Source organism: Pecten maximus, chromosome 12 (assembly GCF_902652985.1).
Source record: "Pecten maximus chromosome 12, xPecMax1.1, whole genome shotgun sequence".
NCBI classification, from domain to species: domain Eukaryota; kingdom Metazoa; phylum Mollusca; class Bivalvia; order Pectinida; family Pectinidae; genus Pecten; species Pecten maximus.
In genome coordinates, this window is record NC_047026.1 from 21,200,038 (window position 1) to 21,223,896 (window position 23,859).

The 23,859-nt window shown below is 35.1% G+C and overlaps 1 protein-coding gene across 3 annotated transcripts; it reads left to right on the forward strand.

Moving 5' to 3' along the window:
- Positions 1 to 2,191: 2,191 nt before the first annotated feature.
- LOC117339312 (condensin complex subunit 2-like) lies at positions 2,192 to 23,273 on the forward strand. 3 transcript variants are annotated; one of them, XM_033900836.1, is made up of 17 exons: positions 2,192 to 2,272; positions 3,665 to 3,915; positions 4,351 to 4,435; positions 4,819 to 4,905; positions 6,180 to 6,312; positions 6,862 to 7,004; positions 7,587 to 7,776; positions 8,394 to 8,473; positions 9,050 to 9,194; positions 9,747 to 9,852; positions 10,669 to 10,796; positions 11,031 to 11,263; positions 11,738 to 11,842; positions 13,277 to 13,444; positions 14,151 to 14,252; positions 18,669 to 18,866; positions 19,667 to 23,273. In XM_033900836.1, exons 2-17 carry the CDS (start codon positions 3,671 to 3,673, stop codon positions 19,727 to 19,729), a joined length of 2,211 nt encoding a protein of 736 aa, XP_033756727.1. In that variant the 5' UTR covers positions 2,192 to 2,272; positions 3,665 to 3,670; the 3' UTR covers positions 19,730 to 23,273. The 3 variants fall into 3 exon arrangements, with proteins under 3 accessions (XP_033756727.1, XP_033756730.1, XP_033756729.1); XM_033900839.1 differs by having other exon boundaries at positions 18,672 to 18,866; XM_033900838.1 differs by having other exon boundaries at positions 2,225 to 2,314.
- Positions 23,274 to 23,859: the final 586 nt, after the last annotated feature.

The window sequence follows — 23,859 nt, forward strand, 5'->3', positions numbered from 1 at the left end:
TACATTACTGTAAAATTGACCAGAACAGTAACTGATTTCTTCAAACATTTACCCAAGACTGACAGTTCAAAGTTACTGATTTATATAAAGAATCCAAGGATCTTTAGTTTCCAACATGTCATCATAACATGATTTGAGTAAAAATTATCTGGACGCTTTAATTTCAACCAATATTTAAAAATTCTTGATTTAATATGTACAAAGGAAATCCTCAAAGTTCAATGTATAAAAAACTCATGTATCGTCTTAGATGAAAAAAATCAGTTCTGTGATTACGTACTATCTAATTAAATTACATCAGGATGAAACAACTGTATTTCAAACTACTGCATTTTTATCAAATCTTTATCTTGCAAAATTAAGAAATGGATATTTTTATGTTAATATTACGTCAGGAAAGGGTAAAACATGTTCTTAAAAGTGTACAAAATCTTATCAAATTATGCCAAAAATAAAATGGTAACTTAACAAGGCTAGGAAAATTAATCACCGTAAAAAGACTGCACAAGTGAGATCATTTTGTCACCTCACTGTATAGTAGACCAGAGATGTAAATATCACATATGTGATATTTACATCTCTGAGTAGACCTATAGTGTATATGCCATTGTTTGAGTTTTTAAAATAAAAAAAAAATAAAAAGATGACATGTGATATTAGTAAATTACCAAGGTTATGATATTGTCCGCTGGTCTACTATTTTGATTATACAATTACAGACATGAGGTGGGGAAAGAAAATCTAAACATGTAAGATGATAAAATCAGGACATTCACTGTCATTGCTTTCAATGTTTACAAAATAATATGGGGCTCTTTGAAGTTTCCCTCTATAAATGCATATTACTGGTGAGGTGAACCAGATGACGCGTCGGACCACGTGACCACCTAGCTCATTAGATTTTTTCAGTCAGCAGCAATATCCCCCTACTGGCCTAAAATAGATAAACAGCTTTGTAAGGCGAGGTAAAACCTGTGTCAGCCAACATTTATGGGGTCGGGCTAACAGAAAATGGAAAAAAAACCTATGTGTCCAAAACCCTTTAAGATCACAAAATAAATAATGATTTCCAAACAGTTTATATTCTGGTTTGTTTTGTATTGAAGGATGAAAATCTGTTTTCAGAACTGATTTTTAAAAAAAATCAGCACTACCTACCAATATCACAGACTTGTGTATCAGGCAAGTCTCTGCCCATATGTAAAACCCCTGGTCGGGTTACTAAAGTACCGTCGGATTATCGGCATATTCCGCTCATATTTAATGAGGCTGCTGTGACCTGATTGGCTAATTGCTTTCACCGGCTTTCGATGAACTTGTTTGGTAGACTTATTACCTAAATCCCTCGCTCAAATTCGATTATCATCATATTTTAAAATGCATTAAAATTGTGAATGAAAAAAACTTTATCGATATGAACTGTTTTATCTGTTTCTATGCGACACTTTTAAAAAGCTATTTTTGCAACACTTGTGGTTAACAGATTTGAAGTTAAGATTTAAAATACACAAAATGACAATGTTTGCAACAAAATATATTTGCCCTTAATTATATCTGATATATATATATATACCTAATATACAAGTCCGTTATAGAATACAGAATCATAATAAATACTTTGTAAAAAAATGTACGGGTCACACATAGATTTTGTCATTATTTTAAAGCGACTATAACTGATTCCTAAAATGATATAGACTGAACAAACGATAGTATTTCATTGATAATAAGATGATCCGTGAAATGCTTTACACTTCTTTGTAAAACGTTTCACAATTATATTTAACGATACGACAATGAAAGGTGTAAACAACGTGTAAATATGTCGTATTGATTCACACCTAATCAGAGTATAAAGGATTACCTGAGTCAGAGGTCTATACCCTATATTAGTCTAAAGGTAAATATTTTTAATTGCAGTTAAAAGGGACAAAAGAAAAAAACGTTGTATAGATTTTTTTCAGGACATGTCAGCTTGAATTTTTATTATATGGTTTCTTTAACATTTTTTTATAGTTATTTCATATAATAATATCCTAGCTGATACACCAATGTTTTTATCTTGTACGGTATCTTGTCTTCCTCTCTTTTCCATTCAGGAGCTGTCCAGATGATTTCCTGAAGAATGTCATGTCTCGCTGGATTTTCCGGAAAATTCCGTCTCCGTGTTCGTAGAAATTATTAGGAAGTCCTCTCGCGAGAGTTATGTTGTAGACGAGATTTCCTAAACGGATGGCGGAAACTTCGAAAACAGTGGATTTGTAAATAGACGGTAACGTCTAGAATAGACTTACAGCTGTGTTATTTGCTAAGTGTATGGTAGCTTATTTGGGTTGATTTAGATATGCTTCCATACCAATATTATCAAATGTATAAATAATGAGATGAACCGTACCCCTATTCTCTTCTCGCACTGACCACAGGCTTCCGAAATCGGGTTGCTGTGTAGAGCGGTAGAAACTGTATCAGTGAATTAGACCTACTGTATATGTTTGTTTACAATTTGATAGTATCGTGAATATGCATGTTTTTCCTCCGTTTTTAGTCTGAGATCAGACCATGATTGAGTCTAAATGACACTATACTGTATTGACGCACCAAAACAACATACAACTGCAAACTGCACGACCACACACTGCAACAAGTCGACGCCAGCAAATACTTAGGACTCACATTACAGAAAAATCTCAAATGGGATACACACATCAACAACATCACCGCAAACGCCAACAGATCACTAGGCTTCCTAAAACGCAACCTGAAAATAAACTCACAACATATAAAAGAACATGCATACAAAGCCCTAGTGAGACCCAAACTGGAATACTGCTCTTCCATATGGGACCCGCACAACACAAACCAAATCAACCAAATAGAAAAAATTCAATGCAGAGCAATACATTACGTACAAAACAGATACCACAACACAAGTTCAGTACAAGACATGATGGACAAACTCAACTGGCCCACACTTCAAACACGTAGACTCAAGACCAGACTCATACTATTATACAAAATCATTCACCATCATGTCGCAATAGACCCACACAGCATCATGCACCCAGCAGACCCTAGGACAAGGCAAACACACCCCTACACCTTCAGACACCTATCTGCCACCAATGACACATACAAATACTCCTTTTTCCCACACACAATAACACAATGGAACCTCCTCCCGGTGGCAGCAGTACAATGCACTACACTAGAGATCTTCAAGGCACATATACACAGTGCAGCCCTTGATGATCTCAAACACACACCGTAAACACACCCTCATAATGTTTTTATCTTATAGTTTCCACTAAAATAAAAAAGAAATAAAAAACTCTCACTGTACCCAAATCCCTGCACTTTTTTTACTTCTTTTAAAAGCATACAACGATCCTTCCTGTAACCGTAATCGTCATTTTTGACAATTAACAATTAAAGAAGAAGATGAAGTATCTACAGTATGATATTGTAATTTGTTGTTTTTTTATACATGACTATGTTACCTTGGCATAGAACAGATTTATTGTTCTGCAAAATAAGTATAAGACGTCCCTGTTACCTTGGTATATAAAACATATTTAATTTACCAAATGCATGAGTGTCTGATAAATTCAGTCAAATGTTTAAAGTTCTTGTTCTTTAAGGTTTCTTTGAATTCTTTATTTTTCAGGTAATCATGCCGGAAATGCGAGACATTTTGTCTCCTTTGACCACTCCTAATATTCACAGAACACCAGTGTTTTCCAGTATAAGTGGTATATCCCCTTCTACCAGTCGTAGCCATGTGGGTCTTAAAAGCCCCTCAGGCACACTGTTGTCTGGGGAACATGATGAGGCTGCAGAAAAGAGGGAGAGACGAAGGTCAAGGGTCATGCAGCTTCAACAGAGGACACTGGAAAGTCCTGTATCTCCAGTAGACAAGTCAGTTTTATTTAATTTGATTTAGATAAAACAAAGTATATACCAATACTTCAAAACATTTACTTCTACCTTTTCTTGGGAAAGTTAATGGATGAACTCGATAAAAAAAGGCATATAAAAAAGGTTGTTTATCTCACAACTGTTGTCCTTTATAATCAACAACCTTTTTATTGTAACCTTTTAAGATTTTTTAAAGAGAAATTATATATAGAAAAATACCAATTTTTAAAATGAAATGAGAAAGACAAAATTTAAATTAAAAATCATTTATTTTTGTATTTCAAACATTCCTGGCATTTCAATTAATGGAGGTATCAGATCTATTTCAGTACAATGACATGTATATAAAAAATATTTGATATTCATGTGTCAATGATTGATAAATGCATATCTCGAGTTTCAACATCTCTGGATTTTTTTGTTATTTTTTTTCAGGCGAAGATCGTTAACATTACATGGCCTATCCAGTACACAGATAGCGGAACATTATGCCAACTGCATCAAACTCTCAGCTGAAAATGTAAGATTTTATTAATTATCTTTCTCATAAATAAAGATCACTTTGACAAGGACAACTTCAACACAAACTCATTTATATATAAAATTAATGAATTTATACCAGTTTATCAATACTGGGGCATAAACACAGAATCACTTTCATTTCACAAAAAAATTCAAAGGAAATGTGTTTTAGATCATTGTTACATTGGTAAGGAGGTACATAAATATATACATTCATGATGTTTCACAAATATTGTTTACTTAAAGATGTTATGGTGTTGGTCACTATTTTTCACTATCAAACATTTATTTTATAGTTTTTCATATTTTCCTGAGATTCATATTATTTTGCCTGTATACAAACACAAGTTAAATTACACATTCTTGGTTTGTTTCTGACAGAAAATCACATCAAAGAATGCTTTTGGTCTTCACCTGATTGACTACATGTCGGACCAACTCAAGAAAAAGGAAATGGAAAACTTTCAGGTGAGGGTTACTTAACTACAATTTAAAAGGGCCACACTAGCTCTGTATCATTTCACATATAAGTTTATATACTGTAAGGACTATTCCAGTAAAATAAATATCCCATGGGAGTACTCCAGAGACAAAGAAATTCTGTGTCATGTGAGTGTGAGTGAAAATGTTTTGCATGCATATACATTGTATATGTACTGTATAAGGGCGATTCCAGTAAAATATTTATCCTATGGGAGGGCTCCAGAAATTCTTTGTCTGATTGGGACTGATATAAATGTGGTGTATTTTTTTTTTTTTTTTTTTTTTTATATTTTTCAAGATTTTTTTCATAAATACAATACATTTGAAACATATATACACACACATTCTCACACTTACACCCACAGTAACTATAATCCTTACTCATGATTCAATATCATCATCATCATCATCATCCTACTCCTTATCATCATCATCATCGGTTCATCATCATCATCACCCTCATCACCATCGATTCATCATCATCATCATCAAAAGAATCACACTTAATCATCATAAATGTGGTGTATTAGGTAAATACTGTTTCTTTCTTGGTTTAAACTTGAGCTGGAGCCCTCCACTTGGTTATTTATTTTACTAGATTATTAGTCCTAACCTTTATAACTAATAAAAGATTTTCAGTGTTTTGTAAATTTTGCTGCTGGAAGAAATATAAATGTAGTCTTGGAGTGTGTTGAGCTGAAGCTGAGATCCAAAATATTTTCAAAGATCAATATGTACCAGGTATTATCTGATTATAATTTATTTTGCATTGTTTGTATGCAGAATGTGTCTTTCTGATTGGTTGAAATTTTTTTTCATAGCTCTAGTCTATGAAAAAAAATCCGAAAATGGTGCGAAAAATGTGATGTCACAATAAGGCCATTGATGTTGCATATTGATTTGTGAAAAAGAATTCCTTATATAAGATCAGTAAAATTGTAAATAAAACCTGTTTTAATTTTGAAAATCAATTTCACAAATTAATTTTAAGCATTGATGTCAATTATTTTTTAGTTTCATAGGGGTATGAAAAAAGTTTGTTTGCAAACTTTGTAAGAATCCGCTACTCAGCTTCAAATAGTTTGCAAACAAACAAAATTCATACCGCATTGAAACTAAAAAAGATTGACATCAATACTTAAATGAAGTGATTGCATTGGTATCAGTAGAAATCACCAAAAATGTTTCATAAAAGTAACTGTGGTATATAATATGTATATATATGACCTTTTCATCAGTGTATACTTGTGTTACTATAGGTTGCCAGCACTACCCTTGATGCCAGTGCCAAAATTTATGCTGGTAGAGTTGACGCTATCCACACAGAGACATACAAGGTTCTGTCTGGCCTGGGACGTAGCTCAGACAAGAATAAACCAGGCGACAACCAAGGTATAATCAGAAAACTTCACCAATCTTCTTCATAAAAAAAACAAGGAATTATTTATTGCTTGCAACTAATACATCAAATGTAATTCACTAGAGTTCAGTAGTATTGTCTGATATTAAAAATCATGTTTGATGTTTCATTATTGTGTGGATAGACATGCTGTGTATTTCCAATTTTGTTATATTATATTAGAAGAACAACTTGACTGGAAGCTACACCAGTCTATGATGTCCACAGTCTGAACATGTATTCATGTTCTCAAGAAGTGAATACATATATACTTGGCCGGAACTAAGAACTTTCTGGTTAAGTTTCCTGAAATTGTGTCCCCTCCACAAAGTAGTGAGAAACGTAAATGTCACCGTTTATTGGCTGTCACAGTGAAGAGGTTTTCCTTAGGCACTCATTTAAAGTAATAGGTTGCTTTTGAGTTTTGATATACATAGGACTTTGACTTTATTTTGCAACTAGTTCCAGTTCTATCGGAGCTGGGAATACATGAATTTACAAATATATTTTTAGTTATGATAAAACTAATTTCATCTTGACAGATGGAGACGATACTAATGCCGATCCAAGTGAACAGGGCACAGAAGACGAGATCAAAAAGAAAAAGAAAAAGATGCGAAGGAAGAACACAGTGGAGGCAAATATCAAAAATATTGACATGAAAGAAAAAGACTTTGAAGCTAAGGTATGTGAAAGTTTGCATGACTAGTCATATTTCAGTTCATTGCAAGGTTTGCAAAATATATTGTGAATGAACCCCAATATTGACTCTGGATGAAACACCGTCTTTAAAATGCTGTCAAAAAAGAAAAAAGAGTTCAATTTGTTAGAAAAATAATCAACTTTTATTAAATGTACATTACTAATTTCATCATTTAGGCATTTGTTTATTAACAGTTATGGAATGCAGATGTTTTGCATGAAAGATCTATTGAAATTGAATATCATTTTTTCTTTTTCTTTTTTTTTATATAACTTTTGATATGGTTTGTACTTGTGTTGATTCAGTATTCTGTTCCATTTATGTCAGAGAGAGATTAGTTGTATACATGTTTTACAAATATTCTCTAGTTGTCTATTATAACTAGCACTTATGTTATTGGGATGCAACCAAACTATCGGTATCTCCTAGAACATATATAAAGTTAATATCATGTTTTTAATATTTTACAGAAATTGTTTTCTTGTATCACTGAAATGTACTTTCAACAAAGTTTTCAAACTTGAACATGCAAAAACAATTCACATTGCACTTAAATGTTTTCAGGCGGATCCACTATTCCAGATAATGTCAGCCACATTTGATGAGGGCGGTATCAGTAGTCTCCTCCTCAACAGTCTGAGATGTTTTGATGACCAACAGAGCCTAGCCCTTGACTCCGGAACTCTGATAGGGCCTTGTCCAGACATTGGGGAGTGTTCTCAACGCCAGGTCAACGATCTCGGTGAAATTATAGGTAGTTATAAGAGGTGACCTCTGTATATATAGAATCTGGTGTTTCCAAATAAATCTTAATGTCTGTGAAATAATTGATAAATTATACTAACTAAAAAAATTTGTTAGCTTCCCTTTCAGGATAGTAAATTGTTCACACATCAATTCAAATTAGATCGGTGACAAATATTTCCTAGTTACAGATTATTTTAAAAATTACTGGTTAATTACCAGTAACAACCATGTGAATCGAGTAATATATAGGCTGAGTAACTAGACACAATGTTGTCTGTCGTTTAGGGACTGGTCAAATGCAGTCTGACAGCCCTGGTATTGCAGGGCAAGAATTTCAGCATTACCAGTGTTTCAGACAAGTTTACCTCCAAAAGTATTGACCAGAAATTTGAAGCATAGTGGTCAAATTATCTGAATTAGTAGACATTCAAGGGAGAGGTCACGTTACGAGAAATTTCAATTTGTAGTTGTCTGTTGGGCAAGTAGTCTGCAGGCTTGGCAGGTGTATTGGCTAAGGGCCATCGGCTCTGTCTGTATAAATGTGGTATTGTAGAATTATAGTAAAACAATGAAAAATGCTGACAAAACAGCACTTTGTAATGGTTTTCTTTTGTCTCTCCACAGACCTGGCAAAAGGTCATGACCTTGAGCTGTTAGAGATGTGTCCGAACTTCTCAACCTTCAACTGGGATGATGCTAATGAGGTACAGGTGGTTGTTTACTGTCTTGTGTAGAAGACTACCATCAAATAATTGATTATTATTATTGAGGCTTTTGGTATCATAGCCTCATAGGGTCTTTCTTTGGGGCCGTGGTGGCCGAGTGGTTAAGGTGTCCCGACACTTTATCACTAGCCCTCCACTTCTGGGTTGTGACTTTGAAACCTACGTGGGGCAGTTGCCAGGTACTGACTGTAGGCCGGTGGTTTTTCTCCAGGTACTCTGGCTTTCCTCCACCTCCAAAACTTGGCACGTCCTTAAATGATCCTGGCTGTTAATAGGATGTTAAACAAAAACAAACCAAAAGGGTCTTTCAAGTTGTAATTATTTGCTTTGATAACAAATATTTATTATAGAAATTATTGTCATTAAGTGCCTTTAGAGCTCACTTGACACATTGACAACACAACTATAAATTTGTAATTTTTGACTAAAAATTCTTAATTCTTAAATGGATATTTGTATTCTCTATGTTTTGTTGAAAATGTTAATGTATTGAACAATCAATTTTTTTTCAAGAAATGAGGATTTGGATATACATATGTATTATCTTGGTTTCAGACATCCATCTTGCCGTCGGGTCCATCGGCACAGGCATTTGACATCAATGCTGAGCCCGAGCCAATACCAGACCTGGACGAGGACCATAATGATGACCTCCCACCAGACATGGGAGGTCTGGACATGGAAGACATTGGCAACGCAGGTAAGTCATGATACCTCGGTAGCTCTGGTCAATCTTGTTACCTTGGTAACATAAGGAAGTCATGTAACCTTGGTAACTCTTGTAACCTTGATAATGCAGGTAAATATTTTCATCTTGATAGCTCAGTTAACTCTTGTGATCTTGATAGTGTATGTAACTCTTGTGACCTTGGTAACGCAGGTAAATATTGTAACCTTAGTAACACTGGTAATTCATGTGAGCTAAGCAACATATGTAACTTGTGTAACCTTGGTAACACTGGTAAACTTTGTGACCTTGGTAATGCAGGTAAACCTTGTGACCTTGGTAACACTGGTAAACCTTGTGACCTTGGTAATGCAGGTAAACCTTGTGACCCTGATATCTGTGGAAACCCTAGTTATGGAGTGAACTTGTATAACTCAAATTAATACACTGTAGAATAAAAATTTTACTCAGGGAGGGGTTACTTACAAATCTTGTTTGTCCATATACAAATGTACTTTTATCTTATCATCAGTTTTATGTAATACCAGAAAACAACTAACCTTATGAATTTGTTTTGATGTGTAGACTCGGACACCAGTCATTGTGAAGGAGATGAGCCAGCTGACCAGGGTATATCTATAGGAGACAGCAAGGCTGCACAGCTCATGGACACTGTCATGAAGGATCTCTCGTAAGGAGGCTAACAATTTCCACACAACTGTTTGGTTTTTTTTTTTTTTTTTTCCCCTGTCATTTAGAAAAAGTAACATCCCATTGATCACCTTGACGACATCAGTCATTCCCTTAGATAAAAATCTGTTTAAGTTTGGTTCCTGGAATAGACAGATGACACAATACTGATAATAATGTTTACTCAGGTAAAGCGATATGTACATACAGAACAGTTTTATTGCACACAAAAATATAAATATAATCATAAAACATTAATATTTTACATGCATACATAATTTACCATTGTAGGGATAATTGACATTTAGAAGTACATTGCACGTTTATAGCATTACCTAAGATGACCCAACATAGCCTTCATTCTCAGTTCTATTCTTTTGAAACTTCCAGAAAGTGTCTTTTTACCTGACGAGAAACAATATTTCTTGTTTACTTGTATCATGACTTTCACATAATATCCTCAGGCCTTTGGTTGAAACCCAATAGTGCTTGACTTCTGTACCGAAATAGATTTACTGTGTTGCTGGTCTTGGGTGAAAGGTCAGGGTTACATTACTATTGATTTGAGAATTTGTATTAACATATCTCAGAAATTGAAAAGTGTATCTATGTTGTTATAATGTCTGTATTGTTTGGCTGTGTAGGTGATTTCTCTTCTAAGCATATTATTCTTTCCACCTACATAGAAATATATAAAAACCAGTAACTATAACAGCTAGCTAGTTTTGGATTATAAGCAACAAACAATACTGTTGTACAGTTCTTGATATATAAATAAAATGTGTAAACCTAAGATAATTTATTGATTTTACAACAGGAAAGGGGTGACGGGTACATTAATGCAGGTATTAGCAGCTGAGCCGTCCGATTACTCATTCTTCAACAAAACATTACTGAGGACGTGGGCGGGACCAGAACACTGGAAGAAAGGGCCTGCAAATAAAGGTCAGAAAACTTCAGTACAGCATGGGCAAAGACACCAGCTGAATTATCACTAATCTGTTTTGTATGAAGTCTTAGACTTTCTGTTACAGCATTTCTGCATGAAACAAAGTAAACTGTCAAATTTTGTGAAATGAAAGTCTTGTTTTATTGGTAAAATAGTTGATCATCATGTGTCACCTACTTTTTAATAGTGATTTACACTAATGTGTATTTCTGTTTTATCTCCATTTCCAGATCCTTCTAAGGGTAAAGATGGAGCAGACAAATCTCAGAAGACAAAGAAACCTGTTTTTAAAATAAACTATGATGAGGAAATGGACTTTGAACTGAAATTTCAACCTTCAAAATCTGTGACATTGACCAAGGCCACATTAACAAAGAACAGTAAAAACAAGAAGACCCTCCCTAAATACCTCCACTACGAGACCGACAAACTCTTCAGACTGTTTGTGAAGCCAAAACTCATGGTAGGTTCAGTAATCATACCCAGTGTATCTCACCAATTGATTTGTTTCAGTCTCCACCTTACATTCTTTATCAAAAAATGATATATTTCAAGCATCCTGATTTAGTATTGTCACATGGTTCTCAATAAAAAATCATATTGACTGTCTAAAAAGCTAGTGCAGAAGCTGGTTGGCAAGGTGTTTCTAAGAATAGATACTTCATTTCATAAACTGAAATTAATTAGTCAAACACATGTAGGTAAAATATTCTATTATGTACATGTCGGTTACAATTACCAAATTGTCTATGCACATTTATACTGAAATTTGGTTGTCTTATAACCTACTATTTACTGAGCCATATCCTTTTATTTATTTTGGATACCAACATTTTTTCTTGAGGAAAAGGAACAGATGGTTCATGATGTTTTACCAAATAAAATACAAAAATTATTTCCCCATGTAACTAAGTATGTGTTCTTGTTTTTATTACAGATAAAAAGACAAAATACATCTTCTGATAGTATGGATGATGTAATAGAAAATTACGACTATGAAAATGTAAATGACAGAGAAAATTTCTGTCCCAGAGATTTAGAAGTAAGTATATATATATGAGAAGGATAGAAGTTACACTCACTTATAATTTGAATATTGTAAATCACTTATATTTCGCGTGGGATTTATTTTCGCATTTATTCGCGAGGAGAGTCAAACGCGAATTCAAATCCCTCGCGAATATTTATATAAGAATGACAAGAATATAGGTACTGATTGTATAGGTATCACTCGTGTGGTTAGGAGACCCAAGGGCTGATGTATATGTGAATGTGAATCGCTAGATTAGATATAATTCATTCAGGGTAATCTTTGAATTTCATTTAGGTAATCTATTTTTTTAAATAATAGGTATTTAACAAAGAGCTTTTTCAAGACCTAGACAACAGAGCTGTATCTTTAAAGAAAAATTAAACATATTTCTTCATTGATAAAAAATGTTTTCATTCTTAAGTATTAAAGGAAAAGGTCTGGTTATAATGTAGTGAATGATGACCTTTGTTGAACTTGAATACTCCAGTGGATGATATCCTTACAATGGCAAGTGTAATCTTGGATCACAACAAAACAGTAGGAAACATACATATAGCAATTTGATTCATATTAAAGTCGGGCAAGGTCACACAATGATACTATTGACTTGGGACTGTGTATATAATAATGCCTTCTTTAGAGGGCTCTATGATCTGACAGTGGTGTGAGGGGATGGCACAGCCAGAGACGAGGATACTATTACATCTCGAGACAACACTACCATGCTTAAATTTTACTTTGCTAATATCAATATCAACCTGACTATTTCACCATCAGATGGCCTGTCAGCATCAGCCATTTTTGTCATCTGTGTTCAGCTCAACAGTACTAGTAACATGGACATCACAATCAATTCACGTTCAAATATAATAGTGCCCAGGGGTGTGGACACTGTCGCTTCATGGTACCCATGATGTGTGTAGCCAATAGGAAGTCGGCATTCTGTCATGTGATGTACTGATAGTAGTGGTATAACTATTCACTGGTGCTGGATATATTGGATCGCAGAGTTGTGCATTGTCTGTCCTTGAATTGTATCATAATACCTAAAATGTTATAGTTATTTCCGTTGACCAACATACTCCAGCTACTTATAAAGTTGCCAGTTGATTATTCATTTATTGATTTCATATCAATTTCACATTAAACTATTAAACTAAATGTGATATCAAGTTGTAGAAACCCCTTTGTTAACGATGGAATGTCAGTTGTCAGATAGTTCTTCAGTTTATCATATATCATGATATGTATGGTATCGTGACTCACATACCTTTATACAAATCATATTGCCACCAACCTAGCGATACACAACTCTAAGAGATATGTACTCTGTATTGAATGAGATGGCTGTTGTGTCTGTGAGAATACATGGCAAGATAACTGGATTGATATTAATATTTATATGTATATGATGAGTATAATCTTTATTTGAACCAATTACAGGGAAACCAAGACGAAGATGATGGTGACAGTCATATGGGCGAGTTTGATTTCACAGCAGGAGGCAGCGAGTTTAGTCAGTCACAAGATTCTCAGGATTTTGGATCTCAACCTGATCCGATGGATGGAACAATGCTGACAGGAGACAAACTTGTGGCACAGCCACATAAGGTAAAACATGATCCAGTTCGTTACTTTATTCGTTCCTAATGAAGATCACTTTGTGTCTGTCATGTTACTTTATTTGATTTCTATGTACCTAGGACAGAGTGGTATAAAGTTGCCTCATATGAACGACCTATTGTCAAGGTCACAGGGGCCAAATAGTTAAAAATTAATTTGTGAATCTTATTCTCAAGTTAAAAAAGACCCAGATTATTCATCTTTAGCCAGTAAGTTTCCGCTATGGAATGCTAGGACATTTCTGCATATAAATGAACCTATTTTTAAAGTCAGAGCTAAATAGTAAGACATTCCTTTGCAAATCATCCAATGGTCTAAAAACACCTGTGAACTCATCTTTGGCCAGTGACCTTGACCTGTTTTCAAAGCCTCAGTTATGCTTATAATTTCAATGATCTTCTTTTCAAGTTCATATCACTGTAAGGAAAGTTGTACACCACTTCCTGAAGCCTCGCTAACATATTACGGTCAAAAACTGTCAATGCCTATATCAAAATATATGCATGGATACAAATTGTACACATACTACATTTCACCTCGGTACAATTACAACAGGAAATTCAAATCTTTAACCTTTGATTCAACAACACATAGTGTATATGATACATTGTATTAATAATTGGTGATGAATGAGGAAGACAATTTTATGACTTGTGTAAAATAAATATATATATATAATGTCTTTCTACGACAGGTTGCGAAGATAGATATATCCTATGCCAAAACAGCAAAGAAACTGGACGTGAAAAGACTCAAGTCAACTATGTGGGATATCATGACTCATGAAATTGTCAAGGTAAGAATGAAAAGTTTGCCAAATGGATATACAACAAAGTCCTGGGTTTCCAGCTACATATTACACCCAAGTCCTGGGTGGCCAGTTACATATTACACCCAAGTCCTGGGTGGCCAGCTACATATTACACCCAAGTCCTGGGTGGGTAGTTACATATTGCACCCAAGTCCTGGGTGGGCAGCTACATATTACTATAAGACTCTTTCATATGTGTATATGTAGGATAGGGATATTCCACCCGTGGGTGTGTGGTGTTGTGTGGTTATTCTACACAAATATAGATTCTGTGTTACAATTAAAATAAATATTTTTTTATATGAACATCGAGGGGTGTCATTTTTACCGAATGTTTGTTCATTTAAGAGCCAATTCCCAACTTCCAAATACACAGGTTAGTGAGTAGGCCTAGAGTAAACAAATTCCAGGCCCCTGTGCTGACGTAAACGGAACTATTCCATCGGTTGTGATGTTTGACATTTTCTTTCTTGTAAACTTCTTTTTATTTATGGCTTTTATTCAACTCACTATCATTGCCAGGTGATTGTGTTTGTTTGCATGTTTTTAATGGCAAATGACAAACCTGTAGGCTAGGCCAGTCTGCACTGTAGGCCTAGTCTACAATACAGTAACGGAGTTATATGTTCGCTCAGATGAAATGTCTAATCGTTTAACCGAGTAGCCCTATTGGTTTATTGCTGATATGATATATATTTACCTCAGAATGTATTTATTTTCATAGTTAAGTCCAAAGTTTCAAAACGATAAGGACTGTCGTGTGTAAACACAAGCAGACGACGTTGTAAGAGTTGTCCCCCTTGAACCCAGATTACTCCGTGCGCATGAAATGCTATGTAAGATAGATTTATCTTACATAGCTATCTTACATGGGCAAACTCTATCCAACATGGCGAGATATAAGAGAAAACAAAGTCCTGGGTGGACAGCTACATTATCTGTAGATGTACATTCAGTGGTATAATCACCCTTTCAAGACCTGTATATACAGAGGCCCTAAAGCAGCCATTGAATCAATAGGCCATTAAGTACATTTTACATTTTTGCTTGACATTGCGTTTCATGTTTAATATACAACTGGAATTGGAAGGAGATGGTATTTTAAACCTTTTTCTGATATCCAAATTATATTGTGTGAATATTATCTTTGATCTGTAGTGTTTGTAGCCATTTTTGATCTCATGGTTAAAGATAAATATCAGATATTCTTCAAAGCCTCGTTTTGCAAACATTTACATTAAAGATTCTGTTTTAAACACAGCTCTTGAATAATGTACAAATAAATATGACAATGTGTGTTATAAATTCCACTTTATACACACACCGGTATAAGTTTTAGTATCAGTAATTTGGACAAACCCTGTGTGACTGGTTTTATCTTGATGAGCTGGTCCAGATATACCTACACTATTATTGTAACAATAGCATCACAAACACCTGTATTGATTGTGTGACTAACAAACTAATTAGGGAGAAAGACAAGCTGCAACAATATACAAAATGAAATTTAAAATGAATGTTTCAGTGATAACTTCATTAATAATTAATAATTGTGTATTGATTTTTGACTGGTGTTATATATACACAGACTGTCCTATTAGACTGGTGTTATATCTACACAAACTGTCCTATTTGACTGGTGTTATATCTACACAGACTGTCCTATTTGACTGGTGTTATATCTACACAGACTGTCCTATTAGACTGGTGTTATATCTACACAGACTGTCCTATTTGACTGGTGTTATATCTACACAGACTGTCCTATTAGACTAGTGTTATATATACACAGACTGTCCTATTTGACTGGTGTTATATCTACACACACTGTCCTATTTGACTGGTGTTATATCTACACAGACTGTCCTATTAGACTGGTGTTATATCTACACAGACTGTCCTATTTGACTGATGTTATATATACACAGACTGTCCTATTTGACTGGTGTTATATCTACACAGCCTGTCCTATTTGACTGGTGTTATATCTACACAGACTGTCCTATTTGACTGGTGTTATATCTACACAGACTGTCCTATTTGACTGGTGTTATATCTACACAGACTGTCCTATTTGACTGGTGTTATGTCTACACAGACTGTCCTATTTGACTGGTGTTATATCTACACACACTGTCCTGTTGACTGGTGTTATATCTACACAGACTGTCCTATTTGACTGGTGTTATATCTACACAGCCTGTCCTATTTGACTGGTGTTATATCTACACAGACTGTCCTGTTGACTGGTGTTATATCTACACAGACTGTCCTATTTGACTGGTGTTATATCTACACAGACTGTCCTATTTGACTGGTGTTATATCTACACAGACTGTCCTATTTGACTGGTGTTATATCTACACAGACTGTCCTATTTGACTGGTGTTATATCTACACAGACTGTCCTATTTGACTGGTGTTTTATCTACAAACACTGTCCTATTTGACTGGTGTTATATATACACAGACTGTCCTATTTGACTGGTGTTATATCTACACACACTGTCCTATTTGACTGGTGTTATATATACACAGACTGTCCTATTTAACTGGTGTTATATTCACACAGACTGTCCTATTTGACAAAGTCTCAAGTGACCTGTTGCAATGAAGTTTTGTCCAGGGTCATCCCCCGTACGTTGTAAACAATTTATATTTTTGACTTCTCAATAACCAAGAGAAACAGGGTCATTATATTGGGTCAGTAGCATGCTGGGTTGAAGGGCTTGGTAACCAAGAGGTCCAGGCCATGATGTTGGAGCAATAGTTTGCAACTTCGTTCAAATGAATGACTTTGACCTACTTTCATGTTCACAAAGGTCAAAAGTGTCAGAATTGTTTTCAGTAATCAAGAGACTCAGTATCATGATATAGGGCCAGTGGCATGCATGGATGAAGGGGCCCCAAAGTTTGTTCAAATGATTAACCTTGATGTACTGTCAAGGTCACAAAGGTCAAATTTGTTAAAACAAATTAAACAACTTCTCAATAACCAATAGGCCCAGGGTTATGATACTGGGAGAGTGGCATCCTTTGATAACAGACTGAAAAGTTTGTTCAGTTGAATGACCCTAACCTGTCCTTTAAGGTTATTCTCGACAGATGTGTTAAATTCCTAATTTAAAAGCAAAAACATTAACTGTCAGTATGTATTTTAGAACTCAAGTGACCGTTAAGGCCCATGGGCCTCTTATTAACTATACAGACTGTCCTATTTGACTGGTATGTCAAAAAATGAAATATCTAGCATTTCCTCACACAGTATTAAGGAATTTACCATTGTATGTATGTTGGATGTGAAATAAACATTATTCATTAACAAACCATGTTCCTTCAAATGCTTTCTAAAAGTAAAGTCAAAATGATATTACAAAAGTGTTTAAAATAGCTTTTGATATCTCTTGGCAGCAGGCAATGGTAGTGAATATTTTTCAGCAAGCAGTTTTGTTAAAATCAGACTAGCTATTAACAAATCCGTGAAAATTCATTGAACAAAATTGATACTGTGAGGTTATAAAGTATAATAAAATTTTGTGAACTCAATTATTCACACTATAGTATTTTCTTTGTATTGTGAAGCTATGGTAAGGATACTAATAATGTAAAAAAAATTAAATGTAATATTTTTCTGAAAAAGTAAAATTAAACGAAAAAGATAAATAGAGGTTACACAAAGAGTGGTTGTTGGATAAGGATACTTTTAAAAAATAACTTACTCGTGTGAAATAAATTCCATATCCAAAAATCAAAAGTTGTGTGACCTGTTTCTACCACAATAATGTAGGCTTGAATCAAAGGGAAACGTTGCCAAATCTTATTTCGCGTATACAAATAAGGTACAGGTGACGGCCGAGATCCTGTGATGTGACGTCATTCAATTATTGATGACATCAATTACAATTGCAGCTCGGGTCGAAGTTCAAATTCTTGACCAATCAAAAGACCGGGAGGTCATATTCCACTAGTGTTATATAACATATATTTATCCAACAGTCGAGCCATTTATACAATGGCTTGAGAGTGGAATAACTCAGGGTATTGTGGTAGAAAAAATTATTCAACTTTCTATACAGTAGAATTAACTCAGTTAAACTTCCATCAATAAATACAGTATCTTAAATACAATTCAAAGTGAATAGAAATTTCAAATAACTCCTTTAATTTTGAAAACTTCTCTGATATTATTAATTATCAAAAAATAATTTCATTTGAAATTATGGACTTGGTCATAATCTGGCGTCTCCAATGATTTTCTTGCTTTGTATACACTATTGTCAAGGTCAGGGTTGAAAATGATTTTTTGAGAGCTCATCATGTCAAAACTGGCACAAGACACTTCGCATCCCCTTTCCTGAGAGTCTTGTCCATCTTTCATACATCATTATTTTTTCCCTTCAGCCTCCTCCTGAACCTGAAGCAGCAGAGAACACTGAAGTGAATCAGAACAAGAATTCGTCCTCAGATCAGGAAATGACGGGCACATGTACTTTCCAGGACCTGCTCACTATCCTCCCTGACAAAGTGTCCAGTCAAACTGCCAAGAATCTCAGTGTACCTATCGCCTTTGCCTGTCTCCTCCATCTGGCCAATGAAAAGGTATGGATAGGTATACTATGTCCCTGTGTACTAGGACCATTACAAGGGTGATTTAGCCAATTATGAATTTTTTCAGGTACTGAAAGTAAACCCTCCTAAAGAAAGTAACTTTGTGTCAATAATGAGAAGTTTAAGTGAAGTCCACTGTTGTCAGTTTTATCTCCTGATAATAGCGGTGTAAAATACATAGCTTGGCTGGAAATAACACAACAGCTTTCTCTTCAATAGTAAAAATTCATATTTCAAAGGACCCAGTGAGGTTGATTTTTGTAATGTATGAAAATTATTTTAAATTATAATGAGGTTGCCATGATCTCGTTTGTGGAGATTGAGGGGCAGGTATACATTTGAAAGTAATAAATTGGAGCAGGGACAATATCAGAACTATAAACAACAACAAATGAAATGTCTATAGAGGTCTACTTATAATTTCATCTACTTCATTCTTCAATGTTTGAAGTCCCATACGGTGAAACCAGCGGGACTCTAGCTTTCCTCTCCATCCGTCCTGTACTTAATGTAAAAGTTTATCAGTGCTCTAGCGACTTCATTCCTTGACAATTTTTTATCAAACTTCACACAATGATAAAAGACCATAATATCTCAAGTTAGAGTTTCAGGGATTTTGGGTCAAGTTCACTGTTACTATTTTTAGTGGGGTCCTGTAGGGGACATGTATTGTTTTGGTATTACCCAGTATGACTTTTTTTATCATTTTTAAAACTATCAGTTTATGTGGTGTAATAAAAAAAATAGTATCTGTATCAACATTCTAAATTTCATATATCTTTCAATTTCAGTGCCTGAAGATAGTCTCTCTTGATGAAGACCTTGGCAATCTTGTAATATCTCAGGGAATATGATAGTTGTATTTTAATCAGTTTTACCAGTGAACAGTGGTTCTCCTGACAGATAGTTGTATTTACTGGCTGAGATTTGCCTGAGATGTGTTTCTGTGCTGGTACATCTAAAGAACCGTTCTCTCCAGCGGCCATTGAAGAAGTCAAAAGGCAACTGTAGATACAACTGAGATGATTTGGCAGCTATATTTAGCAGACAGCACAATGAATGGATGTGAAAGAGCTCCTATGAAATATAATTTCACATACATTGTATATGAACTGTGTGTACTTGTTTTCACAATTTTTTATCATTTATTTACAAAAGACTTTCAGGTAATCCTAGAAATTACTAGAAATAATGGAAATGAACTGATTCTGGTGTTACATAACATAAGCCAACATACAGATATTGTTGGACAGGGAAGTTGTTCAGCAAATACCTGATCAGGGAGTCTTTTAATGTAATACTGTTATAGAAATAACATGATTATAGAAAAAAAAAATCATGGTTATAAGTTATTAAAAAAATGTAAATAGTTGTATTAGTATCAATGAAATATACAGTATGTTTATTGTCAATGTTTTGAAGTTAAAGCTTCAATGTAATATGGAGGAATGCCCTTAAGGTTTTAGAATCTCCACTATTGAAAGGAAAAAGAAATAAACAGAATAATGGTTTAGACTTCATTTTGGAAAGGATATATTATAATAATATGTTTTGTTAAACTCACCAGTGTGAGCTAAAACTTGATTATTTTGGTCATGTTTAATTTGAAAACTTTGAAATGCTGACAGTTGTCATTGCTGATTGTTGACACTCCTCAGTGTTGAATGTTGACACTCCTCAGTGTTGAATGTTGACACTCCTCAGTGTTGAATGTTGACACTCCTCAGTGTTGAATGTTGACACTCCTTAGTGCTGAATGTTGACACTCCTCAGTGTTGAATGTTGACACTTCTCAGTGTTGAATGTTGACACTCCTCAGTGTTGAATGTTGACACTCCTCAGTGTTGAATGTTGACACTCCTCAGTGTTGAATGTTGACACTCCTCAGTGTTGAATGTTGACACTCCTCAGTGTTGAATGTTGACACTCCTCAATGTTGACACTTCTCAGTGTTGAATGTTGACACTCCTCAATGTTGACACTTCTCAGTGTTGAATGTTGACACTCAATGTTGACACTCCTCAGTGTTGAATGTTGACACTCAGTGTTGAATGTTGACATTTCTCAGTGTTGAATGTTGACACTTCTCGGTGCTGAATATTGACACTTCTCAGTGTTGAATGTTGACACTCCTCAGTGTTGAATGTTGGCACTTCTCATTGTTGAATGTTGACACTTCTCAGTGTTGAATGTTGACACTCCTCAGTGTTGAATGTTGACACTTCTCAGTGCTGAATGTTGACCCTCCTCAGTGTTGAATGTTGACACTCCTCAGTGTTGAATATTGACACTTCTCAGTGCTGAATGTTGACACTTCTCAGTGTTGAATGTTGACCCTCCTCAGTGTTGAATGTTGACACTTCTCAGTGCTAAATGTTGACACTTCTCAGTGTTGAATGTTGACACTTCTCAGTGTTGAATGTTGACCCTCCCAAGTGTTGAATGTTGACCCTCCTCAGTGTGGAATGTTGACACTCCTCAGTGTTGAATGTTGACACTCCTCAGTGCTGAATGTTGACACTCCCAGTGTTGAATGTTGACACTTCTCAGTGTTGAATGTTGACACTTCTCAGTGCTGAATGTTGACCCTCCCAGTGTTGAATGTTGATGCTTCTCAGTGTTGAATGTTGACACTTCTCAGTGCTGAATGTTGACCTTCCCAGTGTTGAATGTTGACACTCCTCAGTGTTGAATGTTGACACTCCTCAGTGTTGAATGTTGACACTCTTCATTGTTGAATGTTGACACTCCTCAGTGTTGAATGTTGACACTCTGCTGAATGTTGACACTCCTCAGTGTTGAATGTTGACACTCCTCAGTGTTGAATGTTGACACTCCTCAGTGTTGAATATTGACACTCCTCAGTGTTGAATGTTGACACTCCTCAGTGTTGAATGTTGACACTCCTCAGTGTTGAATGTTGACACTCCTCAGTGTTGAATGTTGACACTCTTCATTGTTGAATGTTGACACTCCTCTTTGTTGAATGTTGACATTAGTCAGTGTTGAATGTTGACCCTCCTCAGTGCCTGTGTTGAGAATAATGTTATGTTTGATATTTATATATTGATGAAGGAACTATTGAGTTGTTATAATGGTGAGAATATTGTGTTACGTCGCCTCCAACGTATACTGGTACATATTCTTGTTACATGTTACGAAGGTTATCTTCTGTACCATAGTAAACGTTAGTTTTCATTTTGTGTTGTGGTGTACCCGTCACCTAATCCATATATATGTATAGTAAGACTTGATCAAGTATACACCTCCATTACACCTAGATAACTGTTCTATAATTCTGTCTTCTATCTAACTCTACACCACTCTATTTATGTATACCTGAATTGTTGAGGTTTATTAATTGTGCTAAATGTGGTAAATAAGGTACTTTTTCACTACTTCTAAAACTGGTGTCTGTCCATTCATCCATTATACTTTGATTACACTTTACATCTAAGTCACACTCTCATCCAACATGTTTTAGAATGCTGACTGTTTTACATTGAATATGTCACCCCTTCGTAGGAACAGAGACATTGTATTTCTTCTTCTTCTTCTTCTTCTTCTCATTTTGATGAAACATGGAGGATAATTGCATCACCTTAAGCCAATGTGCAGTGTACTATCATTAGATTACTGTGACCTTGACCTCAAGCTTTTTAGCTCACTTGCCCTGAGGGCCGGTGATGTGGCGTCACCGGCCGTTGGGCGTCAACAATTTACTTTAAATAGTTTCTTCTCTAACATGCTCCTGTAAAGGGCTACCAAGTTCACATGAATCACCCTTACCTACATTCAAGGCCACAGTGATGAAATAGGCTAAAATCTTTGAATGACTTCTCAATAACTAAGAGGTCTAGAGACCTCCTATTGGGTGTGTAGCATGTAACAAGGTTCAATGTTGTGTAAATGAGGGGTGTGGCTCCCCTGAGATATGACCTAATAGGGAAATTATCGCAATTTCTTTGAAATCCTTTTTTAAGAATTATTTGATCCACATTTGGTTTAAACAGTTTTAGGGAGAGGCAGCTCAAAAAGTATGAAAACATTTTTTAAGTTAAATTAAATAAGTATTTTACCATGATTACGGAAATATCCAGGTGAGCGATGAAGGCCCTTTGGGACTCTTGATTTGACCTAAAACGTTGCCATTATGGCGTTAACCAGAGGACATAAACAAACATTTAGCTTGTTATGAAAAATACCAATGTTTCTTAAACTTTTAACACAATTATACTTCAGCTCTCATATTCTGTTTTATTGTTTGTAAATTCATGTGCCATTATCACCATCTTGTGTTGTAATGTCCATACAACTTGTGTCTGTAAAATTGTCTCGTGTCTCTGACTAGATTGTACATCTGAAGGTAAAGCCTAATAAAACTATGGTACTGTAAAACTTATCGTTGCTTTTTTTTGCATCTTATTTGGTTCATATACAGGGACTTGGCCCAAATTCTGTGATCCAAATATATACATATTTATAGACTGTGTTTGTGAGGGTTCGTACACTGAAGTGCTAATTCTGACAAAACTATGCTACATCCGACTTTTTTACCTCTTGTTACTCAGATCAGATGTTGGACAGTCCAAATCACCTATGACTGAGGAGTATTATGGAAACAAGTATTTTCTTTGGGGTTGGGGTTGGGGGGGGGGGGGGGGGGGGGGGGGGCTGAACAGTGAAACAGAACATCCTGATCAACATCCTGATCACATTATGACAATCTAAAAATAAAATCACTTGACTAGAAATATATATAAGCGGTTGACAGAGATAGAAATAGAATCATTTTCAAGTGGCAGGTTAAGGAAACCATCTGGTTACCCCGCAAGTTTTAAATTGAGACTCTTCGTAATTGTCTGTTATATATGTGGTTTCCTCAAAATATTACTTTATCTTCTGATCAGTCCAAAAATTGAACGTGAACAAAGAAGAATTTACAAATAAATATCCTTAATTCAAAATAATCCCAAGAGAAATA

What these genes read in the sequence shown, in the direction of transcription:
- LOC117339312 (XM_033900836.1), top strand. Translation starts at nt 3,671, where the DNA reads ATGCCGGAAATGCGAGACATTTTGTCTCCTTTGACCACTCCTAATATT. An exon ending in AAAAAGACTTTGAAGCTAAG is followed by an intron (nt 7,005 to 7,586) that starts GTATGTGAAAGT and finishes AAATGTTTTCAG; the next exon opens with GCGGATCCACTATTCCAGAT. An exon ending in TCCATCTGGCCAATGAAAAG is followed by an intron (nt 18,867 to 19,666) that starts GTATGGATAGGT and finishes TTTCAATTTCAG; the next exon opens with TGCCTGAAGATAGTCTCTCT.